The 18,934-nt window shown below is 39.1% G+C and overlaps 3 protein-coding genes and 1 long non-coding RNA gene across 6 annotated transcripts; 3 read left to right on the top strand and 1 right to left on the bottom strand.

The window, feature by feature from the left end:
- The first annotated feature begins 1,111 nt into the window (after positions 1-1,111).
- On the top strand, positions 1,112-5,942 carry LOC137749576 (transcription factor GTE8-like). 3 transcript variants are annotated; one of them, XM_068489696.1, is made up of 11 exons: positions 1,112-1,421; positions 1,847-3,078; positions 3,169-3,217; positions 3,316-3,447; positions 3,743-3,801; positions 3,974-4,046; positions 4,622-4,702; positions 4,825-4,940; positions 5,053-5,119; positions 5,322-5,452; positions 5,540-5,942. In XM_068489696.1, exons 2-11 carry the CDS (start codon positions 1,876-1,878, stop codon positions 5,831-5,833), a joined length of 2,205 nt encoding a protein of 734 aa, XP_068345797.1. In that variant the 5' UTR covers positions 1,112-1,421; positions 1,847-1,875; the 3' UTR covers positions 5,834-5,942. The 3 variants fall into 3 exon arrangements, with proteins under 3 accessions (XP_068345797.1, XP_068345796.1, XP_068345794.1); XM_068489695.1 differs by having other exon boundaries at positions 1,733-3,078; XM_068489693.1 differs by having other exon boundaries at positions 1,113-1,421; positions 1,842-3,078.
- Positions 5,943-6,965: 1,023 nt separating this feature from the next.
- On the top strand, positions 6,966-8,095 carry LOC137708731 (TLC domain-containing protein At5g14285-like). The gene has a single exon (XM_068447875.1). It carries the CDS (start codon positions 7,113-7,115, stop codon positions 7,899-7,901), a length of 789 nt encoding a protein of 262 aa, XP_068303976.1. The 5' UTR covers positions 6,966-7,112; the 3' UTR covers positions 7,902-8,095.
- A 2,451-nt stretch (positions 8,096-10,546) lies between these two features.
- Positions 10,547-13,717, bottom strand: LOC137708648 (lysine histidine transporter 1-like). The gene is made up of 8 exons (XM_068447769.1): positions 13,567-13,717; positions 13,020-13,213; positions 12,373-12,756; positions 11,759-12,152; positions 11,552-11,657; positions 11,237-11,328; positions 11,040-11,108; positions 10,547-10,933 (listed from the first exon to the last, which is right to left on the bottom strand). Exons 1-8 carry the CDS (start codon positions 13,606-13,608, stop codon positions 10,835-10,837), a joined length of 1,380 nt encoding a protein of 459 aa, XP_068303870.1. The 5' UTR covers positions 13,609-13,717; the 3' UTR covers positions 10,547-10,834.
- Positions 13,718-16,579: 2,862 nt separating this feature from the next.
- On the top strand, positions 16,580-16,896 carry LOC137709436 (uncharacterized). The gene is made up of 3 exons (XR_011064863.1): positions 16,580-16,616; positions 16,709-16,766; positions 16,858-16,896. It is a non-coding gene; the product is annotated as an uncharacterized lncRNA (long non-coding RNA).
- Positions 16,897-18,934: the final 2,038 nt, after the last annotated feature.

Below are 18,934 nucleotides of genomic sequence, written 5' to 3'. Positions count from 1 at the left end.
GTCTTTAGCTTGGGTGCCGGTGACTGTCATTGTCTAAGTTCCTTGTTCTCCTATTTCCCTTTCTCCTTATCCTCTTCTCTTTTTTTTCAACTTTCCCTAAAAATTTTCTCAGTTTCCTTGAGTTTTGTTTTAAATTTTTCCCGTGAGTTTGTCTCGCTTTTAAACTTCATCTCGTTCCTCTCCACCCCTCATTCTCCTCTGGATGTTATTTTCCAAACCCAAGACTTAATCTCTCCTCACTTTTCCCTTCTGCCTCCTTTCCCCATAAACATCCCCACCCCATCATTTGCTCTCATCTGCAAACTCCAAGCAGAATATGGTTACCAGATTTATTTCCTTCCCTCCCTGTCCCCTCCCCAAATAGCTTGCCAGATTTCCATCAAGACCAAGTGTATGGCGGCTTCGGCCAAAGTAAGGGTATTTTACATACTCCTTAGCCTCACCTTATACTCATGTGCTACTGTGTTTGTATATATTTGCAGGGATTCGTGAATGTGATTTGAATATGATGACTATCTTTTGGTTATGGTCATTGGTGAAGAAATTTGGATGTGGTGTGCTTCTTGTTGCGGGTTTGGTACTTTTGTGCTACAATGTCTTGTTCGTTTTCACCACTCAGTCATTTTCTTTAGTGTTGCTGCTTCAGTAGCTGCTAGCAAGACCTTTGTGGCGGTGACGGCGGCAGACGCTGCTTTCTGCAGTTGGAAATTAGGGATTTAGGTTTCCATTTATTGTTTATTTAATTGGGCTGGGCTTTTATCTATCTGTTCCCCCAATGTGTTTGGATTATTTTGACTTCCTTTGTATTGGCTTGTAACTTTCTATCGAATTAATCATCTTTTCAGACCCAAAAAAAAAAAAAAAAAAAAAGTAACTGCATTTACCAGTCAGTAATAAGTACAATATTTCCTATTTCCATAGATTATAGTGAGTAGAGTAATTTAAAACATAATTTTGCTATAATAAAAAAAACCCCGCTTAATCAGATCTAACGGCTGAAATCCCAAATTTTCTGAATAATAGGTTTCATCCAAGGGTCGACACGGCGACACCTGTTTTAATCGATAATTAAATCAGAAGACTTAACAGTCAGGGCAGTCGATATTCTCGCTGTAACTTTTCGTTTTTGGTCCGATTATTTTCTTAACTCGTGCGCTTTGCTCTGCGGGAAAGAAAGAAACCTTGCATTCTTCAAGCTCGTCTTCTTCTTCGTCGCCTCTGGCTTGTACGGGTCGCGATCCGGTCACTGTTCAATTCGGGCTCTCTAGGGTTTTACCTCACTCTGCACGCTCCACCCCTCGCAGTTTCTCGGTCTCGTTGCTCTGAAGTTCTCGACCTCGATTTGTGATCGCGCAGAAGATTTCTTGTTTGATCGCAAGAGAGCTCTGGAACTCTAGTGGGCAGCTCAGCGATAGCTACAGGTATTTCTTCCAGGGTTTTGGATAACTTTCTTTCTTGGGAATTTGTGCTTTATCTAGTTCAATTTTGTCGAATTAGTTGCTGTTCAAGTTTTTAGGGTTTCTATTCAATTTTGTCGAATTTTCACTTCTAGATGTAAAAATTGAGCTCTGGAACTTACCCAAGGATTAATGTTACTGTTGTAAACTTTTTGATGAATGCTTCTTCTTCTTCGTCTTTGGATTTATCTTTTTTTTTTTTTTTTTTTGAAGGTAATTTAAAATGAAGCTCTGCTAAGTTGTGTTATTTGTATGTGTTTTCTTGTATCGAAAAGTAATCATTTTGGCGGTTAAATTGGAGACGAACTTGAATTATTGCTCCTTCCTAAGCAACCTAACGGACCCCATTTTGTTTAACTGGAAAATCACTGTTCTGGTATAAAGAATAGTGCTAGGAGATTGTTTGGGATATTTAGTGATGGCCAAGAAGAACAAGAACCCGGGAAGGGGAGGGTACTATGGCGGTGCATTTGAGCAGGCTGGTGAATGCTTGGGTAGCTCAGGAAGAATCGACGCAGAAGTTACTGGCTCGGAGGATTCAAGTGCTCCAACAAGGAAAAGTATTAGTTTGAATTCTAGTAACCGCGACAGTTTTCATGTGCCCATACAAATTCTTCCCTTGTCAAGCATGGTGTCATTAGAGAGGAAGGATTTGATACATAGGTTGAGAATGGAACTTGAACAGATACGAATACTTCAGAAAAAAGTTGAAATGCATAAAACCAATGGTGTTGCAGTGTCCTCTTCCAGTGATATCATCAGCAATGGCCAGAATGGGCCGCATGTCGATAGTTTTAGAAAGTCGTCAACATTGACTTCTGTGTCGGGGAAAAGACTGAATCTTGGGGCTCCAAAAGCACAGACACGGAATCCGGAAGCTTCTGGGAGGTTTGACTCTAGCACTGCTAGTGCGATTCTTATGAAACAATGCGAGGCACTATTGAAACGGTTGATGGCCCATCAATCCAGTTGGCTTTTCAAAGAACCTGTTGATGTGGTGAAGTTGAACATTCCAGATTATTTCACTGTTATCAAACATCCAATGGACTTGGGTACAATAAAGAGCAAGATAGCTTCGGGATCTTATTCATCCCCGTTGGAGTTTGCTGCTGACGTAAGGATGACCTTCACCAATGCCATGACCTACAATCCACCACAAAATAAGGTCTATGCCATGGCTGATACTCTTAGTAAATTTTTTGAAGTCAGGTGGAAAACCATTGAGAAAAAACTGCCCAAGGCTGATTCCCAACCACCGCCAACTAAATCTGGTCCTTGCGAAGGCATGGAAACTCCTAAACCATTGCCCCCCTCAAAAAAGAGGACTATCACGTCAGTGCACAATGAAGTCAAGTCTGAGCCTCCTAAGCGAGTAATGACAACAGAGGAGAAGCTCAATCTGAGCAGAGAATTGGAGTCTTTGCTTGGAGAGATGCCGTTACACATCATTGATTTCTTGAAGGAGCACAGTTCAAATGGAAAGGACTCTGGAGAGGATGAGATTGAGATTGATATCGATGTTCTAAGTGATGATACTTTGTTCACCTTACGGAGGCTTTTAAATGAGTATTTGCAAGAGAAACGAAAGAACCATGCAAGGGCTGAACCTTGTTCAATAGAGGTATTAGCTCGACCTCACCTTTTTCCTGTTCCTGGAATCAAAGTAGATTAATATATGCCTGAAACATACATTGTTGTCACTATATTGCAGCTTGTCAATGAATCAGGGTTGAGCAATTCATCCATGCAACCATGTAAAGGTCATATTCTTCTTTATCTACTTGCATATATAAGTGCCGACTTGAGTTTTAGAATGTTTGAAACACTTGGTTCCCCCTTTCACTATATGCATTTGTAGGGAATGATCCGGCTGATGAAGATGTTGATATTGGTGGAAATGAGCCTCCTGTCTCAAGCTATCCTCCTGTGGAGATAGAAATGGATACTGGCCATAAAAGTAGTAAAGCCATCAGCTCAAGCAGCTCCAGTGGTAAGTTGAGTTTGTCAACTTTTTATTTCTCCAATTTCATGCATTAAATTGTATAATTTTTTACTTTTAATTAGATGGAGAGGAAAAAAAATAAAATAGAGTAGGGCTTGTTGGAGCAAATATTTTGTTTCTCCAATTCATGCACTAAATTATTTAGTGTTCAAGTTTTGACTTAACTTGAGGCCAACAAATAAATAATTAAATAAAGACTGTGCATGCTTGCAAAAGAGTTGTGATTTTTTTTCCTGAGTTTCACAAACACTAAATAATTTTGTATCTTGTGTATGTTTTACAGATTCAGATTCTAGCAGTTCTTCTGAGAGTGAATGTGATGATGTGAAGGCCGCAAGTCTGGTAAATGAGCATAAGCTGTCTGAAATTTTATGTTAAATACATCAAATCAATTTTTCTGCACCTCTCATGATGGATGGTTTGTGAGCTATTGAGTTTGTGTGGTACAATAATGTATGGGTACTGGGTAGTGGTTTGACTGACGGACCTGACATCATACTTAATTCTTCTTCAGGTACCAGAAACTGTGAGTTCTGGAGCTCATTTAGATGTAAAGACAACAATTGATAATCCCCTCGAAGGAAATCGTGAGTAATTTTTTTAATAAAATCACATTCCTGTTTTCATTCTCTTGGGTGTTGCATGAAGTATTTTTGATATACAGTTTCCAGTCCATAAAGGAGAAACACAGGGTGGGTCGAAAGTATAATATGTAGTTATAGAAGATAATAGGAAATCTTTTGACAATGTCTTGGGCAAGAAATCTAATTAAAACAGGATCATGAATAGAGAGGAAGTACCTTCCTGCTTAAATAGAGGCGTGTTTGGAAGAGCGTATCATGTTTTGTGTTGCAGATGCATAACATCTGTTCATCTAATTTTTAAGAGACATCTGATCATCTATTATTTATAATAAACATGGTTTTTTTTTTTATATCTATAATAAACATGATCTCTTATATGCTGCCGTTCGATCATCTATTACAATATTCAGCTTAATGATGGGGATTGAATTTAGTCCGTTTGGGACTCTCAATCATGTTAGTAACCATCTTGGTTGTACTCTACTAGTGACATGGTTTAGACTTCTCTGAGGTGTGATTGTATTTATGGATTTTGAATTACTTGATGATTAAATTTTCAAATCCATGGGATCTTACAGAGTCTGATAGTGGGTTGGATCAAGTTGAACAAAGTTCCCAGCAGAAGCCAAGTCCTGTTGAGTCAGATTGTTGCCAGCATGGTAAGCTGAAGAGTTAATCTCATTTAAAAGAAAAAAAAGTCAAAAAAAAAAAAAAAAAATAGTAGCTGTGCTGTTGGTTTTGTGGTAGCATCTCATAGTTTTATCGCTTAAAAAAAATGTAGGAGACAGTGCTCCCCAAGAGAGGCCAGTCTCCCCCGAGAAGCAGTACAGGGCTGCTCTATTGAAGAATCGTTTTGCTGATACCATTTTAAGAGCACGAGAGAAAACACTTAATCAGGTGGGTTACAAAGTCACGCTACTTGTGTACTTACTGTGTTTGTATGAAACCATTTTGCAAGTATTTTCTACTCTGGATGTGATCCGGTGCAATTTGATCTGGCTGAGATCAGGGTGATAAAGGAGATCCTGAGAAATTACGGCGCCAGAGGGAGGAACTTGAACTGCAACGGAAGAAAGGTGGAGATCTTTACGCTTAAAGTTTTACTTTTCTGCTTGCATCAATTCCTTTGTTGTGTGCATGTTTTGTATGGGTTTGGTGGCATAAAATTTTGCAACGATCCTTTGATTGCAAACCATGTTCACAAACGTCTCCTATAGTTTAGTAAACTGAAATGTCTGTTCGTATGTATTTGTGTATTTTGTTGCAAAATATGAGCAGAGAAAGCACGGTTACAAGCAGAAGCAAAGGCTGCCGAGGATGCTCGAAGGAGAGCAGAAGCAGAAGCTGCAGCTGAGGCTAAACGGAAGAGGGAGCTTGAGAGAGAAGCAGCAAGGCAGGCATTGCTGCAGGTAGCCAAACCTCCTCATATGTTGCATACATACTACCCCTCGAGTATCTGTGGATCTTTATTGGGAAATTGTTTGCATTGTGTGCAGATAGAAAAGACTGTTGAAATCAACGAGAACTCTCGGTTTCTTAAAGATCTGGAGATGCTTAGAACTGCCCCTGCAGAGCAGCTACCGAGCTCTGTAGACGAAACGAGCCCTGACCACTCGCAGGACGGCTTAGGCGGCTTTAACTTTGGAGGGAGTAACCCGTTGGAACAACTTGGCTTGTACATGAAAGACGATGATGAGGAGGAAGACGCTGAGCCTGTTAGTGTTCCTCCAAGTACGGTAAATGCTTCTCCGAGTCCTGTAAATGATATAGAAGAGGGAGAAATTGATTAAATCGTGTGCTGCTTTCGTACTCATGGACGAACCAAAGAAGCACGAAATAGAATATTTTGATATGAAAAGAGGATTAAAAAAGAAGAAATGTCTGCGTACTTTTCTCGTTGATGCTTTTTTTGGTACTTTACTATCCGTCCTTTGATACCATCCAAAGGCCAGATAGAACCTTTTTCTTTTTCCCGGTGGCCGTTTCAACGAGGAATTCTACCGGAATTCTACCGTTTGCCGGGTCGGATCACGGCGGTACGTGTAAGACTCATTGGTAAGAGAAATTGAACCCGAATTTGAATTCCCGTTCACATGAGGCCGGTGCTCGTCCCTCGCACTTAAAACCATCTCCAAAGACAAAATTTACAAGTCAAAAGTACACGTATTTGATTACAGATGTTGTGGTGCAAGTTATAACATCTCTAATGCAAAATTGCAAAGAAAATCGAATTTGACTTTTAAGTATGGAGACTGGTAATTTTGTAGATTATATGATGTGGCGATTGATGGTTGGATCCTTTATGTAATGATTACCGTCTATTTAAATATGATAGATCATGTGATCTGGCGTTTAATGGTTGGATCACATGATCTACTGTTTGATGGTTGGATACATTTTGTAATGATTTAAACAAAGAATTCAACCATCAATTACTACATCATCCAATCTACAAAATATAATTCAAGTACATGCGTTTAACATCGCCAGTATCTATTGGAGAGGCATAGCCATGGTGTTTCATTTGAGCACTAGCTGGATTCTAACTTTTTATAATTCAAGTACATGCCTTTAACATCGCCAGTATCTATTGGAGAGGCATAGCCATGGTGTTTCATTTGAGCACTAGCTTGATTCTAACTTTTTAAATAAGCCGAGGAAAATTTGAGTTAAATTTACAAAATATAGCTTTTGACTCTAAATTTTTTTAAAATTTTCCTCCGTGGAGATTTTTCAATGAATCTAAAATACGAAATTCTTGTTACTTATAAAATAACATATGACATACTGTTCATGTTTTCGAGATTTTTCAATGCATCCGAAACACGAAATCGCTTCGTACAAATAAACAATAAAATAGATTTAGCGGTTCAACACCGCACCAAATTCTTATGAACTTTGTCCAACTCGAACGCAGTCAGTCAGTCTCAAGAGTCGCACTCACACACCCACACCACACCAGTCGTCGTCCCAATCTCCATCCCAAACAACACAATTCTCTATAAATTAAACCCTCTCTCCGATTCCCGTAATCTTCGTCAAAGCCCTTTGATTTCGTTTCCATCTCAGATGGAAACCCAAAACCCAATCCACTCCCCGCCATCGCCGTTGCTGTCGCCGTCGTCATCTCTCCAACTCCCACGCCTCCCCATCTTCTTCCTCATGTTCTCCATCGTCTACGTCATTGCCTACTTCATCGTCTTCCGAACTTGGAGCCCTAAGATCCGACCCGAAGCCTCCAGCTGCCTAATCTCCCTCGCCCATGGCACCCCTGCCGTCGTTCTCTCCGCGTACGCCATCCTCTCCGACCCCGCCACCGGATTCGCCGCCCCCAACACCCTTTTCCAGAACTCCGTCCTCGATTACAGCGTCGCCTACTTCCTCACCGATCTCCTCCACTACCTCGTCTTCTTCCCCAGCGACGTCCTCTTCATCGGCCACCACCTCGCCACGCTCTTCGTCTTCCTCACCTGCCGCTACGTCGCCTCCCACGGCGCATTCGCCATTCTCTCCCTCCTGATCCTCGCCGAGGTCACCAGCCTCTGCCAGAACGTCTGGACGCTCGCCAACGCCAGGAGAAGCGACTTGAAGTTTGCAGCTAAAATGTATGATCTTTTGTCTCCTCCTTTTTACATTCTGTATTCGATTGTTCGTGGCTTTGTGGGTCCGTATTTCGTGTACCGAATGGGGGCCTTTTACATCAGCGGCGCCGCCGACGGATTGATTCCGCGGTGGGTTTGGGGTTCCTGGATTGTGGTAGTGATGGCCGCCATTTCTGTCAGCATTTTGTGGATTTCGAATCTCTGGGTCGAATTGTTTAGAGCCAGGACTGGCGAATTGGAAAAGAAAGCTAGATAAAACCCCAGATTTTAGGTTTTGGGGTTTTTGTTTTTCACCAATTAGAGATTTGAAATTGAAGATTTGAGCTGTTTCTCAAGGCTTAATAACAATTTGGGTTGTTCTTATCAGTGGTTATATATGTAACAATTTGCAACATGTATTCTTAATCACAGCTTCATAGTCCTTTAATTAAAATGGTTGTTACAATTTGCTGAGCCTACTGGCGTTCTAGGATTTACAAAGCCGCTTATTTGCAACATGTATTCTTTATCATAGTTTCGTAGTCTTTTCATTCAAATGTTTGTTACAATTTGCTGAGCGCTATGGCGTTTTAAGATTCATACAGCCGACCTCATTTAGTGGGATAAGACTTTGTTGTCGTTTGTTACAATTTGCTGGTTTCTGCATAGGTTTGCTTGAATTCACTTCACAAAATGACGTTCTAATCTACTCTTAACTTACGAGAAGGGATTTGAACAAGGGGCAAGCACACACTGTTGTGCCTAACTGACATAATCCACGTCTGCGTATGCATCAATTATTAGGAATGAAATGAATAAGTTGATACTATTATCTTCTAGTTGAAGCAGGCCAACCACCAAACTTATTGAATAGGTTGAAGCGTTGAAGCAACCCAAAATTTTGTGACTTTCTTTCTTCAGCAATATTCTTATTCCTCCCAACTGCTTTGGTTATGGATGAACTTTCGGGCCCTGTTTCGCTGTCATGCTGCATTTTGGTGAGATCGTCGACATTCAACTTTGCCGGTACTTGGTTGGCTGTCGAAGGCCAGAATCCCTACCAAATAAAGACACGGATGGAAAACCCGATTTTCATACGTCCTTCATGGTACTTATTCCTCACGAACTCTACTGGTTTGTGTGCCAAATGTTTTTTTATGTAGAAGTGGTAGTCCTTGGCCTGAAGTATGATATTCCGTAAACCTCCGATAGGCGATAGGATCATCAGTAGGACGCCCAGTGTAATGCAAATCTGAAATCGAGGACACCGATTATTCTGGAGGTCTGGTTTTACCACCATTGAACGAAAGAAGTTACGTATGTGCCCAGTTTGTAAACCAAGATAGGCTAAACTTGCACGGTTTCTTGATGGCAAGCCATAAGACACACGGGAGCTTGAAGAGCGAAATCAAACGGAGACTAAGTGAGTGAGATTTAAACTTAGATTTTGACTGCAAATAAAGAGACGGACTTAGGACTTACATAGTGTGATGCTGTGGGAATAAGCAAATCCTCCGAGGAATCCAATGAGACCACCGAAGAAGGGAAAGGTCATTCCGACGACGATTGTGAACGCTGAAATATAACACACGAAGAACATCGATTCAAATGATGTAATACATTCAGTAATCACATAACGCCGTCCCAAGAGTGGAGGTCAATTCGTTATCAAACTTACCAACGTATATATTCCTGGTAACGAAGCGAAGCTTAGTTGTGGGCTGGAACTGCAGTTTCTTTACCAACACCGCGGTTTCTATCATGTCAAGTACTGGCATTGCAAGTAACTGCATTGCAACAAGATTTGTTAAAAATCCGATTGAATGACCAAGTTTACCAAGAGCTGTCGACACCAACTTTGCATACGCGCTGCTGAGCACCACAATTCAGAAGCCAAGCTTTACGCCAAGGCGTGTTGCCCTAGTTCTTGGTACCTATCGAACCGCTTTCCAGGAACCATTTCATGTATCTCAACAATTTTCCATTACATGAATAAAGTGATCACCTACGAGAACGCCATTACAATTTACAACACATCCAGGACGCCAGAGATGAATGAAACAAGCAATTAAAAATCTGTCCGAGGTTTAGTATAGTTGGTTAAGGCAGTGTGCTTGCTGAACGTACCATCCGAGATTGGACACGGGCTGAACGTACGATCCGAGATTGGACATGGCAAAGGGAAGACTTTAAGACACCAGCTCCAACCATGGAGTTGACATTCGTGGAAAGTTTTAGAGTACGTACCACACCATTTTGCGTTCCTTGAAGAGGTAATTGGAAGCCAATCATATATTTCCTCCAAAAGTATGTCACCCAAATGAATCAAAATCCAGGAGGGAGAGAGAGAGAGAGAGAGAGAGAGAGAGAGAGAGAGAGAGAGAGACTTACATTGTTGGGGTGGAAGAATTTTAGGGTCGGAGCTTCAACTCCCATTGCTGCAGAGAACAGATAAGGCTTTGGCTTCGGGTCTAGCAGGAATTGAAGAATTTTTGTTTGCTATTTTTGTCCAACGAATAAGCCATGCGGCCATAGTTGATTTTTTTAAGCTCACTTGATGTTGATGTTTTTTTTGGTTGCTTTGGTGCCGGAAATTATTCTTGGGCAAAGAAGATAGTACAATTGATGTGTGTATATTGTACGATGCCATTGTTGATTGAACGCTATAAGAAAACCTGACTAGTTATAACCACGGCTATTAGTTGCACAGAATAAAGTACAGCGTAGGCCTATCGCAGAAGATTTAGAGACTCGATAACATAATGGCGGAAAAATGCGAGTATCTTCGCATGCTTTTGGGTTTAAGGTTTGGATAGATTTTAGTTTTATATGGCTGAAAGTTTATATATATTAGATTTCAAGATGCCACTAGAGTCGTGTACCAATGTAACATTGTTCTTCCCACCAGTGTCCAGCAATATATGCAATCCACCAAAGTGATATCTATATTTCATTGGTGCTGAATATAAATGAATCAAGGTTCTGAGTTTATGCATACACATACTGACATACAATACAAAAATACACACCGAGATGACTTGTTACATAAGTTTTTCTTCTGGTTAAGTCCGTTGGCACCTCGTTACAATTACATGCCCTAGAATCGTATGTCTTCATTCATGGTACTTATTCGTAACATATGCTTGCATTTCCATAACTACTGCATTGAACTTCAGGGCAAAGTACTTATGCTTGTGCCAAGTTTGTTACTTAGTTGTAGAATTTGTAGGTACTGGCTTGAATTATGATACTCCTCAACCCTCCAATAGGTGATAGAATCATCAGCATGACGCCGAGCGTAATGCAAATCTGCAATTCAGGAAGCCGATTTAGAAATGAAGATGGTTATGGAAAGATGATGTTATTAGCACTCCGAAAAAACATGTAAGAATAGAATATGAACAAACACACGTACCCAGTTAATAATCCAAGATAGGCTCCACCTGCGCGGTTTCTTGATGGCAAGCCACATAATGCAAGGGAGCTAAAGAATGAAATCAGATGGAGATCGTGAATCAGTGAATCAATAGTTTAGATTAGACTACACTATCGCTTGAACAAATGAAAAGTAAAACTTAAATTTGACTGCAAAGAAAGATATCAAGGGCTTACAAAGTATGTCGTCGGGGAAAATGCAAATCCTCCAAAGAATCCTAGAAGACCACCGAAGAAGGGGAAAGTAATGGCGACAAACATTGTGAAGGCTGAAATCAATCACACACGATCAAAGCATATACTCAATATTGTTTGGGAAACGATATTCGTAACACCATTTTCCCCTTCTGCACGCCATGTATATCCTTTTTGTTTAAACTCCTTTAATTTGTTCAATGTAAAGATCATAAATAAATAGACAAGGGTGTGCATGGAGAGAAAAGAGTCTAGTTATGGCGGTCACTCTACTCGATGAGGAGCTGAACTACTTACCGACATAGATATTCCGGGAAACAAAGCGGAGGATTAGGGTAGGCCTGAAGTGCAGTTTCTTCACCAACAAGGTCTCTATCATGTCAAATACTGGCATTGCATATAGCTGCATTGCAATATGGTAACACAGCAAAACCAAGAATATTTGATTAAAATCCATTTGAAATTTACCAAGATCAAATATTCTAGTTTCTAGTACAAATTTACCTGATAACTTCCAATGACATGGACGACAACAAACATGTTTGCAGTTATGATGAGCCACTCAGGTTTCTCTAATGAGATGAGGATATTGTCCTCCACCGCGTTCCCAAAAGTGTAATATCCAATGAGAGCCACCGGAAAGTAGCACAAGGCCACGACGAGGTAGGCCAACACAACTCCTCTCCACATAGGCTTCTTCGATGGCTTTTCGGGCGTCGAAGGGATTGTTGCTTGGATCTCCAAAACCACATTGTGGCCTGCATAGGCAAAAGCTACGTCCCCCAAGGCAGTGAAGAAGTTGAAGACTGTTCCTGGAGTGCTACTGGCTGCATACCCGTATGCTACGTCCGGCTGAACACCCTTGTGGAGGGAAGCAGTCCATGCAATAGTAGAGTAACTGAAATCAAAATCAAAAGAGAATGAGTTTAAGAATCTCCGTGTTTCCCATAGTTCTACTTTCGTTGTTGTATACTCAATTACATGCACGGAACATGGGAGGATAGACAAATTCGTGTTGAGAATACTGATTTGCATTCCAAAGTACTTGCTCACCACGTACGTGACACTGTTTGACAGAAAATTCAGCTAAAGAAATACTTTTTAAATTAATGATGTACCTTAATGACATGACTGCTGCAGCTAACGAAACGCCGGAGATGGAGTTGAAGTTGGGGAGATGGGCGAGGACAAAGTGACAGGAGGCAAAGATCATGATGAAGTAGGTGAGTTTGATCGGATCCTTGTCTTTCTTCACCGTCTTGTAAACTTTCTGCAGCGAATTTCCACCCGTGACCATATACACAATGTCCACACCAACTTCACATATGAGCTGTTGGGGCACCACAATCCAAAGCCCTAGCTTTTCACCAAAGGCATGTTGCCCTAGCTCATGGTACCTATCAAACCTCTTTCCGGGAACCATCTCATGCATCTCAACCATTTGCCATAAAGTGAATAGAGTGATCACCCAAGATAGTACAAGAATCACACAACCAGGACCCCTGAAAAATTAAACAAGCAATTAAAATCTTATTGGTTAGTTAGGCTAGTTGGCCAAGACAGTGTGTGCCTACTCTTGCATCTGAATTTGAAATTCTCTCCCGTAGATTATAATAGTTTGAAATATCATTAAAAAAAACAAGGCCAATGACTTTAAAACTCATATTTTAGCTTCCTGCAGCACTTCTGTGAGCATAGATAAAATTATAAAGTATTTAGTTCGAAGTGCACTAGACTAAAAGGGGAATGAGAAAAGTTGACATACCATCCGAGATTGGACATGGCAAAGGGAAGACTTAAGACGCCGGCTCCAACCATGGCGGTGACATTGTGGAAAGTTGAGTACCACCATTTTGCATTCCTTGAACCAGTGATTGGGAGCCACTCATCTATTTCCTTCTGCCTCCGTGGCTTATCTTCATCAATAATCTGTGATTGCTTGTTCCATTTCTCATCCACCTGCGATTCAGTACACAATTCCAGAATTCTTAGAAAAATTAATTCACAAGCAGAAAATAATCCAAATGCATCAAAATCTAGTCAAATTACCTATGAGCATGTTCCAATAGGTTAGGTAAACCAGTTGGCAATAAGGAGAGTTTTCCCACTCGAAAAGTTAAAAAACCTTACACAGGCTTATATGGGGTTGAGTTACTTCGTTATTGCCAACTAATTTTAGGTTAAACCTCAACTTCTTTAGGCGTGTGTGTAGCTATGGAGAGAGAGAGAGAGAGAGAGAGAGAGAGAGAGAGAGAGAGAGAGAGAGAGAGAGAGAGAGAGAGAGAGAGAGAGAGAGTGAGAGAGAGACTTACATTGCTTGGGATAGAAGAACTTTGGTCGGTTGTATCTCCCATTGCTAGCTGCAGAGAGTAGTAGCTAAGGCTTTGGCTTCAAATCTTGCAGGAGATTGAGAATGCAAAATAAACATAAATGGGAAAGATGAAACTTATTATTGTCGGAGGTGACAAGAATGTGAGATGCAGGAAACTTCGCCCACAATAGTTCGAGCTAATTTGAAATTGATATGTTTGTTTGCTAGTTTTTTTCTAAGGAATATGTTTATTCGGCCTGCACGCCAAGTTTCATCCAAATGTTAAATATCTAATTTAAAGTGATTATAGAATTACAATCTTATATGATATAATTGTCTTTTTTGGTGGGAAAAGAAAATGACCTCCTTAAATATTTATATTATGAACATATTAATGGTTCCTTCTGCATTATTGACAAGTTGATGCAGGATTATATATGATTACATATATATATTGGATTAAGATATGAGGATACATATTTTGACACACGTTTTTGTTACTCCTATTTCATAATTTTTTTCAAAGATCCGAATGGTCTATATTGCAATTCATCATTTATAGATTATCTTTATGTAAAATTAGACAAATTCAAAACCATTAAAACATTAATTTGTAGTGAAAAAAAAAATAGACAAATACGATTCTATGAAGAAATACTAAATTTAATCAAATCGTCATATGAATTCGGATTTAAGGGAATTTTGGTAGACATAATATTTGAGGGATGACTAAAAGATAGATAGTTAGATTATTGAAATATATTACAGAGTGAGCCCCCCTAAATGTGTGTCAAAAATGTGTGTCCCCGCATCCTAACTTGTTTATATATATATATATATATATATATTATGTATTTAGTTTTTTTACTTTGTTGCAAGTGTACCTTAATTAGTTGTAGCACAAGTTAATTTATGACTTGCACTTGTTTCTCTTATTTAGTTGTATGTGGCATCTATAATCATTGTAATATTATTGTATCAAATCGAAAATACTCATAAGTATGGGAGACGGATTTGCATGAAACAGAGATACGTTAAAGTGACAATGTTTTAAATTAATCACATGTGAGAAATTTAAATCACATGATGTCGTATTATTGATCTAAGATGTTATAGAGATGTCTGAGGGTTGTAAGTAAGTCATTCTTACAGTGAGGGAAGCAGATTGATACTTCAATTGTATCATATCAAGATTATCTTGATTATTTATGATCAGTATAGTGAGACAATGCTGACAACATGATAAATTGATAATGGATGATATAATGCGACTATTTACGAAATTAGAAAAAGTCACTATAAAAAGGAAAGTGATAAAATGAGTCAACTGATAAACAACACAAAACATAAGTTACAGGGCAAGAAGAGTTTGAATGAGTCCGAAAGGTAAATTCTCAAAGGTTTTTGGGGAATCATGACTCATGCATTGTTTGTCTGTCTGTAAGTAAAACATCGCCATTTCATATAAGTCCTTCTCCGTCACATTGGGACAAGGGATTATAGTGTGCATATGAAGGGGAAACTGGCCTGCTTTGTTTGTATGGATGCACACTGCTGCTTCATTTGTTTATTGTACAAGATAACAAAAAATTGGAAACCTTAGTTGTCACAGATATTCACAATGTTGCTTGCTGCCATTGACTTGAATAGTTGTACACTGCCTAAAGGCCTTTTGTTGTCCGTGAAAGAGCCGAACCTAAATTAACTATCAGATACTATTTCTTCCTTTCTTTTTTTAAAGTAAAAAACTCCCTATAGTTACAACTGCATGTTTATCTCATATACATAAACATAATCGACCTACCTGCCACTTGGGGAACGATGATATCTTCAAAGAAAAGTTGCAAAGGCCAAGCTGGGCAAAATTGTTAGCTAGTATTTTTCTTTTTTTTTGGAGTGTCCCCTAATCGGGCGTAATAACAGTTGAGTTCAGAGGTTTTTCTTAAGAACAATATTTACGTGTTTTTTTTAATATGAAATAGAATTTTGAAGAGCTTGTCAACGAAGAACTCCGATTGTTGATAATTTGAATATACGTCACATTATGACACTACAACACAACAATTCAAAAATTTCAAACCATCGTTGATAAATAAATATATGAGAAAATGTATTGCACACCAAAGAGATTAAATTAACACCAAGCTACATAAGCAAAAATGTTGTTCCCAAATGCTCTTTTCCTAAGCCCTATTAAGAATAGTGCTAATTACACAAAAAACTAGATCGTTCTCATGTATTTAGGATTTGATCAATCTTTATTAGAGGGATCAATTAAGAATGCAGAAAAACAAACAGAAAAGAAAAAAAAATTGAGATGATATTATACATATACTAAAAGGCGGCAGAAAATCATTGTCCATGTTCACCAACAGTGAAATGATGGATTTGCCGCTGTTTGGTTTGTGTAATTTCATTTCTGCCTGGGTTACATGTGTGAAAATGTCCACGCGTATGCCATTAGCGCTCCATTTGCTTCGGTGTACACGTGTTGTCATCGTGGATTAGGAGGGAATGGAAAATAGCTTTTCCATCTAGTTTTAGAAAACACTCGCCATTTCCTGCATCTCTCTTTCCTGCACCGATTCGAATCGAATCACTCTACCATTTCCTCCACCTCTTCCTTCATGCAAAAATCTGATTCAAATCAATTTCACAACCGACTTCACTCGTCATAGGTCCAGAATCCTCTCAACCTTTTGTCCATTTTCTCGATATATCTCTCTCTAGCAGAAGGTTTTTGCCGATAAGGGAACAAAAAGATATACCCCTTCAGTCGTCTCAATTAAACCCTCAGGATTTTTAGTTGGGTGAAAAGGGTTTTGATCGTAAGCCTTTCATCCGTCGAAGTACGGCGAGTTCTCACTATGTTTTTCATTGGCTGCAATCTTGAAGTAAGCGTTTTTCACTTGCAGATGAGGCCATTTTCTTGGTTCCAAAGAACAAACACACAAGCTCTTTAGCTGGAGGGGGAATGATAATATTATTACTGCAAGTCTGGAGCGACTGTAGTGATTGTTTTTTTTCAAGCAATGAAGTGTGAGGCAAAGGGTAAGGCAGCTGTGGAATTTATAGGCAGTGGAAGATTCGTGGCTGCCATTCTCTGATGATGTAGGTAAAAAGTTGATTTTCTATTTTTACAGGCTATAGCTACTGTTAATGCTTAAGTGAAGAAGTATGAGGCTGACATTCCAAGAAAAGGTATATAGAGCTTCTTTTTTACTGTAAATACCCTTTTGGAATTGATTCAATACATGTAGTGTAGCAATTAGAACTTTGTGTTGTTTTGCAGTGATCTATGAACAACAGCAGGAGCTGTTGCTGCAACACGCTGTTGCTGCAACACGAAACCTAGCTTTTGACTATCGGCTGACATCTCTCTGAAGGTTTGTGTACTGTCTTATGTGGAATTGGGATGGTATAACTTTGAATATTTATCATACTTAGGGAATGTGATTTATCTAGAAAATATAAAATGATCTGTTGTAATTTTGGGTGATTTGCGTCTGTTTTTCGTTTCAGAACACGTTGCTCTTTGTTTTGTTGGAATTTTGTTTTTGTTGGAGAAAAGGCTCAAGGGAAAAAACCGTAATTATTTACCTTGAGCATAAAGTGCTTCGAAAGCGGCACACAAAGGACCCTAAGAACGAAGAACAAATAGATGGGAAGAAGTAGAATTCATTTTCATTAAAGAAAGTGAGAAATTAACCTTGATGTATTATACTTCTTGGTTGTTTTGATGAAGTTGGGAAATAAGGGGCATAATAATTCGATTTGGTTTCTCTCTGTACATTCTGTGTTTTTAATGGTAATTTCAAACCTTTTCTTTTCTGTTTCTAAATTTTTATGCTTTATGGGTTTTTTTTGTGGCAGTTTTGAGGAAAAACATATCAAATAATACTACTACTGCGACGATGTGAGTGCCCTCTATCCTTAATATGGTCAAATGGGGGTGCAAATTTCATATTTTTCTTAATATGGTCAAATGGTATGCAAATGAGACTGGGTTAAGCTTTTGGGTTTAACTCTCTCACTCTCTTTTTTATTTTGTTCATTCATCTTTAACTATTATCGGCATATCATGAGGTCTAGAGCAAACTAAGAAATTGAAAAACTTTTGAATACTCTAAGCTTGCCCTTTTGACGAATGCACTCATCAAAAAGTCTCATGGCCACGAGGGGAGTATATGAAACTGATGAGGATCAAGTATCCATATCATATATACTAAAACCCGTAGGGGTTGGGTACTGTGGATGACCAGTGTCCGGACGGAACTGCCCTCGCTTCTCTGTTTTCTTTCCGTTTGTGTCCCTGTTTTCCACGAGGTGCTCATCTTATTCTCTCAACTTCGAGAGTCATCTTGAGTTAGGGTTTTGTTCCTTCGTTGCTTTTCTTGATTTCGGCTTTTGCTCTTTTCTTTTTGGCTGTTCTTTCTTCCAATCCTCTGTTTCCTATGATAACTGTGCTTTCTTTCGCGGAAAGGGTTGCTGATTTTCGTGGTTTAAGGGATTTTCTCTCTTTCACTTTCTCCGTTTTGCTGAAAAACCACCCAACCAATAAACGCTTTCGGTTTGATTCGAAGAAAAATTTTACCCATAAAGGATAGCATGTCTTGGTGAGTTCTTCGGATCTTACATCTGGGGTTTTCTTTTGTTCAAATATAGGGTTTTGTGATCGTGGTTTTCCTTTTCCTTTTTCTTTTTAAATTTTTTTTTTTTTTATTTGAGATTTTGTTTGGGTTCTCTTTTTTCAGATGAGTTTTGCATCCCTGTAAACCTAGATTTGTCGGCGCTATGTGGAAGGTCATGAAATTGGTTTCCAAGGTTTTTTTTCTTCCTGATCTTGCGATTGCTGATGCAAGGGTTTCAGAGTATTTCCCAATCTCTCCTTACATAGGTAACTAAATCTCACTTCTTCTCAAGTACCCAGAAGTCAAATATTTAATTTTTCACTGTACTTAATCTCTTTTAGCAACCTCCAGTTGTCCTCTGCTTTTCTCACTCTCCAGTGTTCATCAACACCATCAGGTCTCTCTCTACCTCTACCTGTCTCTTTCTCTCTCTATATCTCTGATATGTTTATACATGTCGTTGTGTATCTATATATCAGGTTGAAAAAATTGTTAATATGATTAATTTTGTTAGGGAAATTATTTGTTTTGGTGATGGATTTGTGGGTTTTAATCGTGTTTTGGATATACTAACAATTTTGTTTTGCAGTAAATTGCAATGGGTTGTCCACGGTTTGCCTGGTAAAACCAGATTTTGTGAGTCTATGATTTTTCAGGAGTTGCAGCGTTGTTAGTAAGGTTTGAGCATTTTCATCACATTAGCTATTCCGTTCATCAGTCCAATATGTTCTTATCCCT

The sequence above is a fragment of the Pyrus communis genome, chromosome 11, assembly GCF_963583255.1.
Source record: "Pyrus communis chromosome 11, drPyrComm1.1, whole genome shotgun sequence".
Lineage (NCBI taxonomy): Eukaryota > Viridiplantae > Streptophyta > Magnoliopsida > Rosales > Rosaceae > Pyrus > Pyrus communis.
This window is presented reverse-complemented; position numbering and strand designations above follow the sequence as displayed.

What these genes read in the sequence shown, in the direction of transcription:
- LOC137708648 (XM_068447769.1), bottom strand. Translation starts at nt 13,608, where the DNA reads ATGGGAGATACAACCGACCAAAGTTCTTCTATCCCAAGCAAT. An exon ending in GCCATGTCCAATCTCGGATG is followed by an intron (nt 12,757 to 13,019) that starts GTATGTCAACTT and finishes TTAATTTTTCAG; the next exon opens with GGGTCCTGGTTGTGTGATTC. An exon ending in TTCCCGGAATATCTATGTCG is followed by an intron (nt 11,329 to 11,551) that starts GTAAGTAGTTCA and finishes GATTGATTTCAG; the next exon opens with CCTTCACAATGTTTGTCGCC.
- LOC137749576 (XM_068489696.1), top strand. Translation starts at nt 1,876, where the DNA reads ATGGCCAAGAAGAACAAGAACCCGGGAAGGGGAGGGTACTATGGCGGT. An exon ending in GAGAGAAAACACTTAATCAG is followed by an intron (nt 4,941 to 5,052) that starts GTGGGTTACAAA and finishes GGCTGAGATCAG; the next exon opens with GGTGATAAAGGAGATCCTGA. An exon ending in CAAGGCAGGCATTGCTGCAG is followed by an intron (nt 5,453 to 5,539) that starts GTAGCCAAACCT and finishes CATTGTGTGCAG; the next exon opens with ATAGAAAAGACTGTTGAAAT.
- LOC137708731 (XM_068447875.1), top strand. Translation starts at nt 7,113, where the DNA reads ATGGAAACCCAAAACCCAATCCACTCCCCGCCATCGCCGTTGCTGTCG.